The following is a 16,494-nucleotide window of genomic DNA, read 5'->3' as shown; positions in this document are numbered from 1 at the left end:
TCTCTCGCCTTCTCGATTAATCGACGCATATTTATGCTTTAAAACGATTTATTCATTTAAGTCAGTCTTAATTTATAGTACGTTAAGAATTTTTATTAAGTGTTGAAATTTTTAGAGATAGGTAGTCGATAGCAATAAACCGAATAGAAGTTAGACCGGCGAGGCCGTGGCCTGCGCGCAGTGCCTGTACATTTCAATACATATTTTGTACGTTGGTGTTAATAATTCAATAGTGTTTGAGATTCTACTAGTTGACGATTCGCATAGTTTAGTGTTCGGGCGAGCTACTCGCGTAGCCTCCTCGAGGCGTACTTGTACATATGAGGGGTGCATCTGTGTGTATATCGGAGCAGTGATATTTTGTATAGCTATTGTAAAGAAAAATTATATAAAACTCCTTTTTAAAATTGTAACCTTCCTTAGACTTGAGATTTTACTAAAATTTTAAAAACTTTTTAAATATTTCGACTCTCACTAGCTATTGTGACAGTAGTATGTTTTACGATAACTTGTTGGTAAGGACTCGTGCTATGCGATTAAGCAGCCTACGTGTTTTGTTTCATAATAAATTTTGGGACCACAAACCCGACTCCTAGAAGCTGGGAGACCAATGCATTCTGTTCTGCCGTTGCGAACGGCCTGTATACGCGCCTGAAGTTTAGTATGAATAACACACCTCACGCTTACCAAGAAATAAAGAGCTATCAAAATGTATACCTATTTAAATAAACAAGTTGGTTTTGCTAATGTTACTAGATCTATTTACATTGAATTGAAATAAATTTTCAAACAAATTCCATAGCATTTTCTTTTGTTAGTTGGGTGGGGAGAGAATTCTAGCGATGTCGCTCTTTTCAGATGTTGACGGTAAGTTAGGTGGGCTCGCTAGGCGTCGCTGTAAGTACCTAGTCGCATGCGCAGTACAGTACAGTACTCTAGGTGCGGTACTAGTACTTGTAACGGAGCCCTCGCGGCTATTGACCAATCGTTGTATGAGCGGTTGTCCCCCATAAAGCTTTTATGAAACCAAGCGGCCATTTTGTCAATGGTCTTCAACAAAATGGCGGCTTCACACTTAGATTGTAAGTACTGGGTATACATTGATAAAATGTGTAATTGTTTTAATTTTTGGTACAAATGTTGTTTTATGTTTTTCTTATTATTATTTTTGCTTCGCATTTAAAGTGTGATTTGATGCTTATGTTACAGTGTTTTGCATGTACAGATATGTCTGTGAGTATGCACTTATTGTATTTTTTTAAGTAGATGTCTGATTCAAAGTTTTGATAACGTGTCGATCAAGTTATCAGGGCTTTCAAAAAGATCCGAGGTTTTGTTTTGATTTAAAATAGTGTATTAATGTTCAATAACATAGACCTAAAAATATAATTTATCACAATAACCTTCCAAACTTCCAACACTTATAGTATTTAAGCAGATATATAAAACAAATAATTAAATGCTTTACTATAATCTCCACTACTACCAAAACTAGAAAAATAAGTAACAGATATCATTAAAACAGCTTAATTTTTTTCTTAGTTTATTATTGATTCGGTTGTGTATGTACTTATGGATAAGCTAATAATGATAGTATTTTTATTTATTGTTAAAAATGCATACTTAACCGGCACTATAAACGACCAAGATATTTAAATCTCATAATAAAACTTTAAAATTATTTCCGAGTTTTTTTTTCTCGATACCTAAATAGCTACACAGCATTTGATTCACCGAAACGGCCGAAGCATCGCGATCGCTCACATACCGGACTTACATGCGTAGTATAGCTTCCCACACGGTATTTATATTCCTTTATATTATTTTATATATTAGTGTTTGCTGTGGATGCCCCGCCCGACCCAGCTAGTGAATGCCCTCCCCTAGTCAAACAGGCACCTACAAGCGATACTGCTTTCTAAAAAACCTTTTTACTCTACTAACAGCAATTTCTTCCCTATTAGTAACTAGTTTTGGCATTTTAAAACCAAGCTAAACTCCTAGCTGCATTTACTAACGTCGTTCTTAAAACGGTATATTTTAAAAATGAAACGTCAAATTAGGTTTAAATTTTTGGTTTTGGAATGCCAGTTGTATTTTATTTTTAACGAACGCAATGGCCACGGAGCAGTGGGACGGCGACACTGACGGGCCGTCGTTGTTTACAGCAAAAGGCGGACATTATGGCCGGTCGCAGGATATTTGTCAATAATTATTTGGCGGAACACCGAAGAATCAGCGTGCAGTCTGGCGGCAGCTCCCTCCCGGCACTCAGCCCCGTATCGCATCAAAGCGATGATTAAAAAACGCCCCAAAAACGGCCAGCGATGGCGAGTTCGAAATTTAAACTGCCATCAATATTTAAAACAAACATAAATACTCCTTTTCTAAAATAACCAAGTTACTTAAAATATATAAATTGACTTAAAAACGTTTTAAAGATTCTAAAAATGTAAAGCGTAGTTTAAGAAGTGATTAATTGTTTACTAAAAGTATTAGAGTAAGGACATTAGAGATTCGCAAATTATTTTATAGATTTCTATATAAATATGGTGCACCTGTGTAGATTAACCGACGATCCGCTGCGGAACCCTTGTTAACATGATAAAATTATTTATTTTGTATTGTTTTTCTAAAAAAAACCTTTCTGTAAATATTCCTAAAACTTGTCTTTTTGTAACAAATATACAAAATAATATATTGTTATGTGTTGTACTAAATTGATAATTTATGATACGGGAAAAAATAATGTGCCATTTTTATAAAAATAAAAAACAAACTCACAAATACGTGCTAGTCAAGTGCTTTTATATACGTTTAACGGTATGATAATTAAATTTGCTTGTTATTTGTTTGTGTTGTATGTTCGAGAGAATGCGATAGGTAGATTGTTTTTTTATTGTCATGTCAGGAGTTGATTGCCGATGTTACGTGTCTAGTTAATGAATGTTTCATAGTAACCTGTATGTTGTGTTAACTAGCTGTACCCGATAAGTCCCACAGCATATACCTACACAGTCACTTGACTTACTCTTTAATTTATTTTATTAATAGTTATATTAGCTCTGCGTTTGAATACAAGACGATGGAGGTTTGACAGCACTCTGCATGGACTTACTACGGCTGATCGAACACATAAGATGCGTTAAGATTATTAGTATTTCCTTTCTAAATGGCTCGGTAAAGGCAACGCCTCGTCATGAGATCTTCGTGAAATGTCTTTCTTTAGACTTTACTTCGGTCTCAAGATAGATGTCGTTGTCACCGGACCTCACTGTCGCAACACTACACCACCACTCTCGTCTTCCATACTTTCCTATCTATAGATATACTTATCACCTTCTCTTTGATTTCACCTTCTTTTGAGTTACTTTAGTTTCTAATTTCAAGCAAATTTAAATATCCGTCTACTATGAGGGATATAGTGAACTGAAAATGTATACATGTTAAGTATAATAGCGTCTATATTAAATATACTATATTATGTATCGACTCGCAAATTGATAATGCACTCGTGTAGATTCAAATCATTGCCTGCTACTTAATTGTTAAGATATGGTAGTTATATTTAAATTTAAACAAAAACAAAAGATAAAAAAATAAAATTCGTGTCTTGGTGTACACCAAAAAATATAGATTTTAAAATTTAAACTTGGAATTTTTCAAAAATTTAATAACTACGCTTATACTGGCGAGCGTCGCCCAATATAGTGAAGTGTCACTTGAACCGGGAGTCCGGTACTCTGTTAACTCGTTACTGAAGCTTCTTGTCTCTTAAACTTTAGTATTAAAGTATCTGTACTCCAAAGTAACTTTCATTTCACCCTGTGCCTCGGAGCTGCGTTTTAAGGTAACTGCTGGGGCCGCCCGGCGCTGAGTGTCGTGCGCTAGTTGTAGAGCTTGGCGCTTGTAGCTGCATGCCTCACCGGCAACCTCACAAACACACTAGATACATGCTGAATTACGATCCGGCACGTACGCTCTACTCGTCGCTAGTACGCTTCACACGTACACAGAGCGCTTCTAAATGTTTTTCTTTTATTCGAATCATTATTTTGCAGCCAATTCACAAAGCTTATTCTGTAGTTAGTATAGATAGACACATTAATGTAGTTCTGGTATGTGAGCCACTTCGGTGAAACATGATTTGTGTGCTTCAGAGACAGTCGCATGACACAGAGACAGTCACACGGCGCGGGCGCTCGCGTCCGACACACAAACACACACTCGCACATTCAAACTTTAAAAACAAAAAATCCAACGCTTCACGAATTTTCAGGACCACGCTAGGAAATAAATGTTTGATGTACATCAATGTTTTATTGTATATCTTTTATGATTATGTCGACGTTTAAAAATGGCTAAGGAGCCCTGGATGTATGGAAAATAAAATAGTTTTTAAGTGCACACCCCATGAATGTGCTTCTTAAGGTATAGGAGGAACCCTGCGTTTTATGTATTTTATTTGTACATTCTGTTTATTTGATCCTGACCATCGCTTCGAGGCACAAGCTTCGTACAGTCCCTGAAGATCTTTCTGATGTTCACTTTCCGTTCGTGACTCACGGGTCGGAGCAGGCGCTCACTACGACAGAATCTCTTTCTGTAGCACCTTAAGATTAAACCAAGTACTTAAATGTTTTAAAGATAGAGAGTGGCTGCTCAGACCAGATCTGTATATTATTTTTTGTACTTACGACTTCTTCTTCGTGACGTTTTCCTTCATGTTCTCGTTTTTATTTTCTTTTCCATGATCCCACTTGCACACCGAAGGTCATAGGTGGCGAGTTACAGGAACGCCTGATCCCCGTCCCGTACAGCAAGACTTCGACCGACCAGGCTGTAAGATATATAATAATGGCGACGCTAATTCACTCACATCTCGTTTTTGTTCAGTTTTACTTACGTTTCTTATATGTTCTCTAATACTCTGTCTATACTACAACTTTTCTGTCCAATCCACTGTCTCTAACTCTGGCCTTTATGTTTTGCTTGTCGGTAAAAGTCGACGCGATCGGTTAAACAGGGTCTCCACCCTAAGCGGAGAAGATACCAGAATAATTTAGTAAAGTACAAGTTAACCGATCGCGGCATTTAAGGAGACATTTAGCAGCCGTGGCGTAAACAGAAGGTCAGTGTCGCATGCTTCTCGCATTCATGCATGTATCCAAATGCATGTCTTTGTAATCCATTTTACATATCCGTGTCACATTTGAAATCGTCGTGAAAGATTCTAAAGTATTTTATCAATCTTAATGTTGTGTCAATAATTCTTCGAGCACTAGAATCTGGAGTCAGGAACTTGTATTTAGAATTGTCAAGTAGGTAACTAAGATGATTATTTTGTACAAAAGTATTTCAATCATAATCTAACCATTCCATTGTATATTTTAATTCGAATAATAGACATAATATATTATTAATTACAGTTATAAATATTTTTAGGTAATTTAGATGGATACCTTAGTCAAATTACGCAGAATCTTTATCACGTCCTTAGTTGATCATCGCTTCATAAATTCTTATAAGCATTCCTTAAAGCGCTGTTAGCGTTATTTCTTCTAGCAATTGTTGAGTCTCAGCAAATCGCTTTAAATTTTTGTTGCATCATTCATATTAGTACGGTCGCCAAATCTCAAAAGCCCTCTAGAAACACGATTTAATTGACTCGGCTCGGCCTTACCCACAACCGTTATCAATGTGTTCGGACAGTTCTCCTGATCACCGTACATGCGGTAGTAAAGCGGAAAAATGGTGGAGGGGATAGTAATGACGTCACAAAGATGGCGGCCGGACCTATTCTTTTTGGCGGTGTATCTCGAAAACCACTTAACCGATTTTAATCATCGAGGTATCAAATAATAGCTTATATTATGGAGATTATTTCCTTTTCTACAAACATTTACGTGAAACCTATAGGAAAAAAAATAATCACAAAAAACAGTTTTTTTATAAAATTATTATTTTTTATTTTGTAAAAATCTCCGTAAATATTAGCATTTCGCAAATTTTGTTTAATATAAAACATATTGCTTCATTATCAAGGAATATAATGAGCCTTAAAACATACAGATCGAGTAATAAACAATGAAGCTACACTCATTTATTTGCGCATGGGTAACGATAACTGGCTTTTACCGGTCGAAACTGTGGTGACTGTTACGATACGTATTGAATGGAATTTATAGAGTATCGGTTTTAATTACTGAAATTATAATTAAAATTATAAAAACCAGACACAATAATGTTACCTTACTTCGACGTTTAGTCTCTTTTTTCGTCTTAATCATAGGTAGGTACATATTTCTTTTTACTTAAAAATTTTATACAGGGTGAACTTTTAACCAAGCCGCTCCGAGGCCAGATTTAATTGACTCAGCTCGGCCTTACCCACAACCGGTATCAATGTGTTCGGGCGTTTCTCCTGATCACCGTACATGCGGTAGTAAAGCGGAAAAATGGTGGGAGGGGATAGTAATGACGTCACAAAGATGGCGTCCGGACCTATTCTTTTTGGCGGTGTATCTCGAAAACCACTTAACCGATTGTATTCATCGAGGTGTCAACTAATAGCTTATATTATGGAGATTATTTCCTTTTTACAAACATTTACGTGAAACCTATAGGAAAATAATAATCACAAAAAACATTTTGTTTTATACATTTGGTTGGTAGGTTTGTCTTATGTTTTAAAGCAGTAAAATCTTTCAAGTCGAAACACAGTATAAATATACATTTTGTTGTCTAATCTAAAAGTATGATGTTCATTGTTTAAGACTGATTAGTGATTACTGAATTAAATAACATGCTATTTGTTATTTTTGTTTTATTTTTTAAATCAGGTATTAATTTATTCACTATGTATCACACTACAGGCAAAATGTGTATCATAGTTGGTCTGTAAGTACTTACTACTTGTGTCGAATATAGGTATAAGATGAAATTTTAACCACCAGCCATACTCTGCGCAGTGACTTTACAGGTCATACTGAACAACTTTTATTATGGGACTAATGCCGAATCACGCAAGAAAATTTGGATCTGGAATGACACCCACTGGCTGTGCCCTACCACACAAAGCGAGATGACATTCACAATGCCCATACCTCTCTTTTGGACGTAGTTTAAGGACGTACCCGGGTCCATGACGCATGCTAGCCACACCGCTGCTTAAAATAAGCTGACGCACCGTAAATTGAACTGCGTAAAAATCGCAAAAAATATTACACGGAGATCTTATGGCAGACACCGTACCGGTGACGTAAAAGACGCAACTGTTTTGCGAACAAAAAAGATTCGCGTGAAGCACGTCACTGCGATTCCGTACCGTCACCGTTTTTTAAACAGCGGTGTGGGGAGCATGCGTCAAAAACGGTACGCATACGACGCGTCACTGCGATTCCGTATCGTGACCGTTTTTTAAGCTGCGGTCTGGTCGCACCTTGTATTGTATTGTATTGTATTCGGGCGATTTTTCCGCAACTCGACGACTTGCGCCTATTTTGCGTGATATGTTGGGGGTGTGGGCTAGTCCTGCCAGCCCAGCTCCTCGAGGAATCCTATCAAACCTTTGATGTTGAGTAGGACCTCGGGGAGGTCTCTCGGAGATCCGAGATGTTTAGCCCTGTATGGAGTCACTCCGCTGCATTCCAGCACCACGTGAGAGGCTGTTTCTTCTGTCTCCATGCAACCTCGGCACAGGGGACTGTCTGTGACACCTGTTGTGAAAAGATGTTTGTTAAATAGTCCATGACCTGTTATGACACTGGTTACCATACTCAGTCGGACCTTCCCTAGTTGCAGGAGCGCCCTTGTGAGTTTTCCGTTGATGCCAGGCATGGCTTCTTTTGCCTGTCTGCATCCAGTCTGGTTCAGCCAGTGTTCTGTGTGTAGTTTCCCTGTACGTGCCAGCAGCATTGAGCGTACCTTGCTAAATGGTATCGGAAGAATCGGTTCCGGACCAATCGCCCCCGCATTCGATCCTTGCCTGGCAAGCTCGTCCGCAGCATCGTTACCTCGGGATCTACTGTGTCCCTTGATCCATTGTAGGGTGATCTTGTTATTATGACATACCTCCATTAGTCGTTCGTGGCATTCGTGTATAAGTTTGGATGTAACTATATGGCTATTTAGAGCCATTAAGACTGCTCTACTGTCGGAGAGTATGCGGATGGAGGATCCTACTACCTTCCTTGCAGTGATGGCAGCCGCCGCGTTTATGATGCCCATGCACTCAGCTTGGAATACCGAGTTATGGGCTCCTAGCGGAGTGGTGATCGACATGTTCAGGTCTTCTGAGAAGGTTCCAGAGCCCGATCCGCTGTCTGTTTTGGACCATTGTAGGGTGATCTTGTTATTATGACATACCTCCATTAGTCGTTCGTGGCATTCGTGTATAAGTTTGGATGTAACTATATGGCTATTTAGAGCCATTAAGACTGCTCTACTGTCGGAGAGTATGCGGATGGAGGATCCTACTACCTTCCTTGCAGTGATGGCAGCCGCCGCGTTTATGATGCCCATGCACTCAGCTTGGAATACCGAGTTATGGGCTCCTAGCGGAGTGGTGATCGACATGTTCAGGTCTTCTGAGAAGGTTCCAGAGCCCGATCCGCTGTCTGTTTTGGACCCATCAGTGAAGATTCTCAGCTCCCGGGGATTGAGTCCTTCATGATTGTCGTCCTCATATAACTGTATTTTGTACCTTTTATCGAAGATAGCTTGTTTGTGAATCCGGTCCGTGCCTGACCTAAGCACTGGAAATTCGTCATACACCTTTTCCAGGCATTTTGTGTGAAGAGCTCACTGTGATGTTAGACCATATCTTGAGGGTTCGCAACCTTACCACTGAGAGACTGGCCTCTTGCTGTATGTGTAGGTGCAGCGGTGGAAGGTTTAGCATGACCTCCATGGCTGCAGTCGGGGTAGACCTCGTGCAGCCAGTGGTGGCCGCGCATGCGAGCCTTTGAAGTCTTTGTAGTTTGTCTCGTACGTTGCCTAGGTTTGTTCTTGGCCACCAAACCAGAGCACCGTAACAGAGTAAGGGGCGGATTATCGTCTTATAGAGCCAGAGGATAATTTTCGGGTTGAGTCCCCACCTCTTACCAATCATCCTTCTGCACTGCCAGAAGACAACTCCCGCCTTGTCTATCCGTTTGTTGATGTGGTTGTTCCAATTGAGTTTATTGTCGAGAGTTAGTCCTAAGTACTTAACTTCATCGGACAGCTGTAGCTCAGTTTGGAAAAGTGTTGGTCTGGTAAAGTTGGTCGCACCTTTATATGGGACAGTCAAAATTTTTTTCGCGATTTCGGAATTGGTCCCATAGTAAAAGTTGTTAAGTATGACCTATAAAGTCGCTGCGCAGAGTATGACTGGTGGTAAAAAGTTCACCCTGTATAAAATTTTTAAGTAAAAAGAAATATGTACCTACCTATGATTAAGACGAAAAAAGAGACTAAACGTCGAAGTAAGGTAACATTATTGTGTCTTGTTTTTATAATTTTAATTATAATTTCAGTAATTAAAACCGATACTCTATAAATTCCATTCAATACGTATCGTAACAGTCACCACAGTTTCGACCGGTAAAAGCCAGTTATCGTTACCCATGCGCAAATAAATGAGTGTAGCTTCATTGTTTATTACTCGATCTGTATGTTTTAAGGCTCATTATATTCCTTGATAATGAATCAATATGTTTTATATTAAACAAAATTTGCGAAATGCTAATATTTACGGAGATTTTTACAAAATAAAAAATAATAATTTTATAAAAAACTGTTTTTTGTGATTATTTTTTTTCCTATAGGTTTCACGTAAATGTTTGTACAAAAGGAAATAATCTCCATAATATAAGCTATTATTTGACACCTCGATGATTAAAATCGATTAAGTGGTTTTCGAGATACACCGCCAAAAAGAATAGGTCCGGCCGCCATCTTTGTGACGTCATTACTATCCCCTCCACCATTTTTCCGCTTTACTACCGCATGTACGGTGATCAGGAGAACTGTCCGAACACATTGATACCGGTTGTGGGTAAGGCCGAGCTGAGTCAATTAAATCTGGCCTCTGAGCGGCTTGGCGACCGTACTATATAGTATTTTTTAATTGTTTTGCCTCACATTATGCACTTAAAAATCGTGGGGTTCTACAAAATTCATTGGAAAACGATAACATAAAAGCTTTTAAAATCACAATAAATAGACCATTAAATAGCTTCTAGTGTTTTCTTTCTTCATAAGCGAATGCTTTGGATTGTGATGTTTTAGGTTCCGACTCTGATAAGGGCTCATTGTCATTCGAGGACGCTTATACCATGCTTCGTTCATGGGACCTTGAATCAGGCGTTCTATGTTGCTTCGTAATGCATAGTGTGTATAATAGGGCATCGCAGTTCCATAGCTTGGTCGCGAGTAGCATAGATGAGGTCAATCTCCAAATACAGTCACAGAGGCGCCGGGCTCGTCGGTCGATGGGTCTGAGCCGGCAATATACCATCCTATACTTGGCACATTTACGAATCAGACTGATCGCTCTGACTTGAGCCTTGCATTAGCTAACGCTTCACGGGCTGTGTCTGGCCGATTTTCGAAAGTACATCTCTGTACAGTATTTTCGAATTTCATAGCTGATGCCAGCCGTGTGAAGACTTGTTCGCTAATGCACCGCCAGCATGCTCACGACAGGTTCACGTCTCGACACTATTGGCACCCTACGACGATGTCTGTATTCAGAGGACCAGCGACGGAAGACTACCCTTGCGAGGCTTACCTATATAACTGAATTCGCAACGTTTGGATGTAATATGTCACTTCAGGCCAAATTACAGAAACCAGTGTTAAAGAGCCCTGGTTTATGTAAGATTGTAAGGCGTCTTTTGACAGATTGTAGCCATAACTCTTGCCAATTGAGTTGTGGACAGGCCCGATCGAATCACTGCATGGCCGGCCCTGCCGGCTCGACCTTCGTATCTGTGACTGGAATTTTGAATTACCTGCTTTACCGCCTTTTTTTATGGCTCGGTGTGCTTCAATTTATGTTTTGACTAATCTTTCTCCCGGTCTCGTCGCGACTGACGGCGACGGAACCGGCGTGCACCCGTGTTGCTCTCAAAGTACTGGCTCTCTGATCCGAATTGGCTTTAGATGGTGCCAAGTGTACATAGCACCTCACATAGACAAATAGACCTAGAAGGGCAACTAGTTTTTGACACGAAATTAGAGTCGGATCAGAGCAGCCAAGCGTTCCCACCTGGAGGTGAGAATGGACCTCGATTCCAAGCGCCCTCCCGTGCCCGCTCTCGTTTGTTGTGATAACAATTCTTGTTCAAACACGAGAGTTGGGTGAACGGCTGGTGGTCGCCGGGACGGGTTATATGCTGGCCTTATAATTCTTCACTAACTTCTATCAGTTCTATTCACTCTTCAATCGGCAGTCTTACACAAAAATTATACACTTCGGTATTACAATAGCTTCCACCTGGAAACTAGCCGTTCGTGCTCACTGACGAGTACGAATGGAGTGTTTCTCTGTGTTTCCGATCCGGCACAGCACCGGCCGGCATATAACCAGGGATCGAGGCGAGAGCACCGCTCGTGCGCCGCTCAGGACTCTGACTAACGTGTTGGTTGGGTGCAGATTCGCGTGGTGAACGCGTTCCGGCAGGGCCTGGACTCGCGCGGCTCGCTGGCGGACGCCGCGCTGGCCGAAGCGCTGCGCAAGCAGACGGCGCTGAGCAAGCGCTTCTCGCATTCGTCGAGCGTCGAGTACGAGACGCGTGACGCGCTCGCGCCGCACGACATCGACGTGGAGCGCCTGTCGTCCCACTCGCACACCGAGACCGCCGTCTAACGCCGCCACCCCCACGGTCCCCGCTCACGGATGCAATAAATTAGCGATAACAGTATTATAGCGCCCGACCGTGCCCAGAGACGTTCCCGACCGTTACGCTGCCATCGCTCTAATGTAATGATTATTATATATGCTAAAACGATTGTGTATAAAATCATATTTTTAAACAGATTCGTTTGGTTCGAGTATGGTTGCCGCGGCCAGCCCGCCCGTGTATTTGAGCATAAGTTATATTGTTAACTAGTGTGTTTAATTATTCGATTGTTTTGAAAATATTTTATTATAATACGCGTGCGTTAGCGCGCGTCTGTTGAACAAATAAAAATATTGTCTAATTATTAATTTTAGATTTAAGCGCAAGGGTGAGCGAATGGGCGTGTGTTTTTTGAAAAAAAATAAATTTTTCGCATACCATCGTGTCATCTCTTACACGGAATGAAATGTTTTGTATTGCTTTTGTCTTGGACGCGAGGTGGGGGGGGCTCCGGATCTTGTATAAACCGTTTCATTTGTTACCACGCCCGCGGCCTCCGCCACGCCGCACACATTTATGTATTCATCATATATATTATATATATATACATATACTTTGACTAAATTATTACATTGAGTATTAGTTAAGGTGTTTGTTATAAATTTCAATAACTTTTTTTTTGTTTTTACGACATTTTCCCCCTAAATCTAAGTATACATTTAAGTCATATCTCGAAGCGTAGACGCATCAACTAGTTTCTATACAAGAAACGACCACTCTTGTGTATAAACCGACGTAGTCCACTTAAACATCTTCAAAATGTTTAAATAGAAATAAACATTAAATTGTATAGCTGAAAGTATTTATTTGTAATGCTAGTATCTCTTATGAAACAAAATACTAATTATTCAATTATTATAATGTACTTATTGATTATTGATAAATACTTCAAGTTTATTAAACAAAATATAGTCTACGGTGTAACGAATTGATTTTGGAATTTTTTCTCTATGAGCAATAGCGAGGCGCGCGCGCACCGGTGGAGGCTCAGGGCCTCGCGCGGGGCCGGGGGCGCAGGCCTCGGGCGGGCCTCGGCCTCGCGGCGAGCCCGCGGTCGGCGTCCGGACTCGCGGCCCCCGGCCTCCGCCGGTGACCGCGCGCTCCAGACATAGGCGACGTAGGATCGCAGCAGTGGCATTTTCAACTTATAACGTAAGACATGTACTTAATCGATTAGTGACGAGTTCGACCGAGTCGCCGCTCGCCGCCATCTTGTTTTAGTAAACGATTAGCGAAGCGGCAATGTTCAATTTTGTATAGAACGTTTCATAGTAGCGGTATTGAGAGTTGTTACGTTTTGTTCCGGGGCCGCACGCCCATCCACGACGACGGGGCCCGTCCCGCGACTACTATTAAAACTACTAAACAATCTTGTAAGTAATTAAGTATTAGCTTCAAATCAATAAAGCCTTTTTAAAAAAAACTTAGTTAATGAAATGAACTATTGAAACTTCACATGTTTAAAAGTATAGCTATGATTTCAGTGAATAGAGATCATGGTTTGTGTATTTATATATATTTTCGTTGATATTCGTTATGAGCCACGAGTTACCCAATGAAAGACATAAATTAGGAGTGTACTGTAGTGTTAGAGGCGCGCGTCGCCCGACCCGACAAACAATTGTTTTCGACACAACAGTCTGCCACTAACCATTTTAGGTGATAAGTCCCATTGTTGTATTTTTCGTCTCACAATAAATGAAAATCTATTTTATTGTTTTTAAGTCTGTAGTTTTATTTGTGTGTACTCGAAAGCCTTATCAAACATATAAAAAACTGGCAACTTCTATTTTTACGGAGTTCCATCCCCACTGCGTGCGGAGTGACCTCTTTAATTAAGGTACTTAATGCCTTTTCTTACAAGGGCTAATAAGATTTCAGTAGGTACAGTCACGTCTGAAAATATCGATACGAACAAAGTCCCAAAAACATGTATACACGACCTTATTGTATATATATTAAAGTGTATACATATTTATGGCACTTTGTCGTCCGTAACTATATTTTCAGACGTGAGTGTACCTAAGGTAAATTACAGATAATAACACTAATAAATCATAAATAGATAAGTATATAGAGTATGTGTGTATATTTTCCACTCAGTCCTTACAACCATTCTTCGCAGTGTGAATGCCTGTAAGTACCTACATTGAATAGTTTTTTGTTTTAAAAAGTACGAAGAAATTTTGTTAGAATCGATAAGTTAAGCGCTATCGGTCAAAAATGACCAGTAGAACATAGGGACAGATATTGACCACTCAAGCCTTTGTCCGCCACAATAGATTTCCTCGCGATATTTTCCTAAAAAAGCGACTGGTAAAATTAAAGGACCCGCCGTGCAAAATGCGCAATCCTTCTCGTATTGCACTGACCTATGTCGTATTGCATGAAAGTACGGAATACTAAACGGAATCATTTTACGAGATCCGACACCAATCAGCCGTTCTCGTCAAAAGCAGCATGTGCATAGGACATTCATTGAATACTTAATGGTTATGAATCATGTTTGTGTAGAGATGATTTCAATAACTAACTACTTCAGTAAAAGCTGTTTCAAAGTTTCATGAGGTATTAAATACAACGCCATCTAGCGATATCTTTGTGAGGTAAAAAAAACATACAGCATGGAACGTGAGCAGGTATGATTACGCTACTCGACAACAGATGGCGCTGTAACCAAATTTCACTCTGGTGCCAAGTTCAATCAATGAGAATAAATGCGCAGAACTAAACGCAGATGACGCTGCAATCGTTTAAATAAATTATTTTTTTGGTTATGCAGTTAAGAACTTGTAGCTCGCGGCATTAAAAATCCTTCAAAATTTACTTATTAATGTTGCTTTATTTCTTGTTTTGGGGATTTATTTCATAATGAATATTTAAAAACGACACAATGATGAATTCCAGTTAGAACAATTAACATAACCTGTAAGTTTTACGCTAGCGCAATTTCTTCTAGAACAGACCGAAATAACGTAACCTAACATAGTTTTTACCAGCAGTCCAAAGTTTAAGGACTAAGGAGACCTTAACATAAATAAAAACTGTAACTTGCAAGAACATCAACAAGATAAAAAGATAACTCGATAACTCACTCTTAGTAAGTATGATAAATAACTCGCTTGGGATGTGATGTGACTTCAGGCGCATGACTTGACATTGAAGGCTTTCCCGGAGCGCACAGTGCACATAAACTTTATTTCTCGAAAGAAGAAGTATAAAACTTCACTTAAATGAGAATTAAATTAAATTAATTATATATAAGCATGCATAACATATTATTGTGTACAATATATTATTACAGTTTCAGAATTCGATTTGAGTGGGTAAGTAAACATTGGGCCGTTTACAGCCAAATAAGAGCGTAAAGTTCCATTTTTAGGGTTCCGTAGCCAAATGGCAAAAAACGGAACCCTTATAGATCCGTCATGTCCGTCTGTCTGTCCGATTATGTCACGGCCACTTTTTTCCGAAACTATAAGAACTATACTGTTCAAACTTGGTAAGTAGATGAATTCTATGAACCGCATTAAGATTTTCACACAAAAATAGAAAAAAAAAACAAAAAATTTTGGGGGTTCCCCATATTTAGAACTGAAACTCAAAAAATTTTTTCCATCAAACATATACGTGTGGGTTATCTATGGATAGGTCTTCAAAAATGATATTTTGGTTTCTAATATCATTTTTTTCTAAACTGAATAGTTTGCGCGAGAGACACTTCCGAAGTGGTAAAATGTGTGCCCCCCCCCCCCCCCCCTGTAACTTCTAAAATAAGAGAATGATAAAACTAAAAAAATATATGATGTACATCAAACCATGCAAACTTCCACCGAAAATTGGTTTGAACGAGATCTAGTAAGTAGTTTTTTTTAATACGTCATAAATGGTACGGAACTCTTCATGGGCGAGTCCGACTCGCACTTGGCCGCTTTTTTTGTGATTACATTCAAAACAATAAAGTACCTAATGTCTCCTCTTTCTATATTAAATTTCCGCCTCTTAAAATTATTAAAGTCAATGGTCTTTGTGACTTGTAGATTTAGTCTATCTTTGCATGGATTTTGCCAAAAAAACTAAAATCTGAATCAATCAACTCCCATATGTACGGGACTGTCATCGTATTTTTAGCAGACCCTTTTTGTCCCGTATTTATATTATTACAGAATACGTATAGAAATGGTTTCAACCATCACTGTTTAACGACATTTTTAGTTAACGTAACGCCATTAGTACACGATTGTCCCGTATCCCTTCCGAAAAATTATGGCAACCCTATAATAATAACGTAGTAACTAAACGTCACAATAATCGTTTGAAAATGCGATGTGAAATGGACACAGTGGGTACGAAATAATTTGTGTCCAACATAAATCAAAACGCTTCACTCGCGCATCGCGCTCGCTCGGTCAATTATTTTGTGAAAAACTTCGCGTTCGAGAAATGTCGAGTGTTTTCCCGCCCCAGCAACATGTAGATATTATTATATCCTTGTCACTTTCAGATTTGTGGGCAATCATATAGTGCTATCTTTTGCTTAACCTATCAGTCATTTCACAACAACAATTATTGCTACTCGCCACGAGATGGCAGTGTAAACGTAAAA

The 16,494-nt window shown here is 39.5% G+C and overlaps 1 protein-coding gene across 1 annotated transcript in view; it reads left to right on the top strand.

Moving 5' to 3' along the window:
- The window catches only part of LOC133530525 (plasma membrane calcium-transporting ATPase 2), a 273,270-nt gene extending 259,658 nt beyond the window's left edge, over positions 1-13,612 (top strand). Inside the window, exons 24-25 of the mRNA XM_061868453.1 lie at positions 4,774-4,842; positions 11,642-13,612. Coding sequence (XP_061724437.1) covers positions 4,774-4,842; positions 11,642-11,854 — 282 coding nt within the window. The 3' untranslated portion in view covers positions 11,855-13,612. The remainder of the gene's footprint in view (positions 1-4,773; positions 4,843-11,641) is intronic.
- Positions 13,613-16,494: the final 2,882 nt, after the last annotated feature.

This window comes from Cydia pomonella, chromosome 23 (assembly GCF_033807575.1).
Source record: "Cydia pomonella isolate Wapato2018A chromosome 23, ilCydPomo1, whole genome shotgun sequence".
Lineage (NCBI taxonomy): Eukaryota > Metazoa > Arthropoda > Insecta > Lepidoptera > Tortricidae > Cydia > Cydia pomonella.
This window is presented reverse-complemented; position numbering and strand designations above follow the sequence as displayed.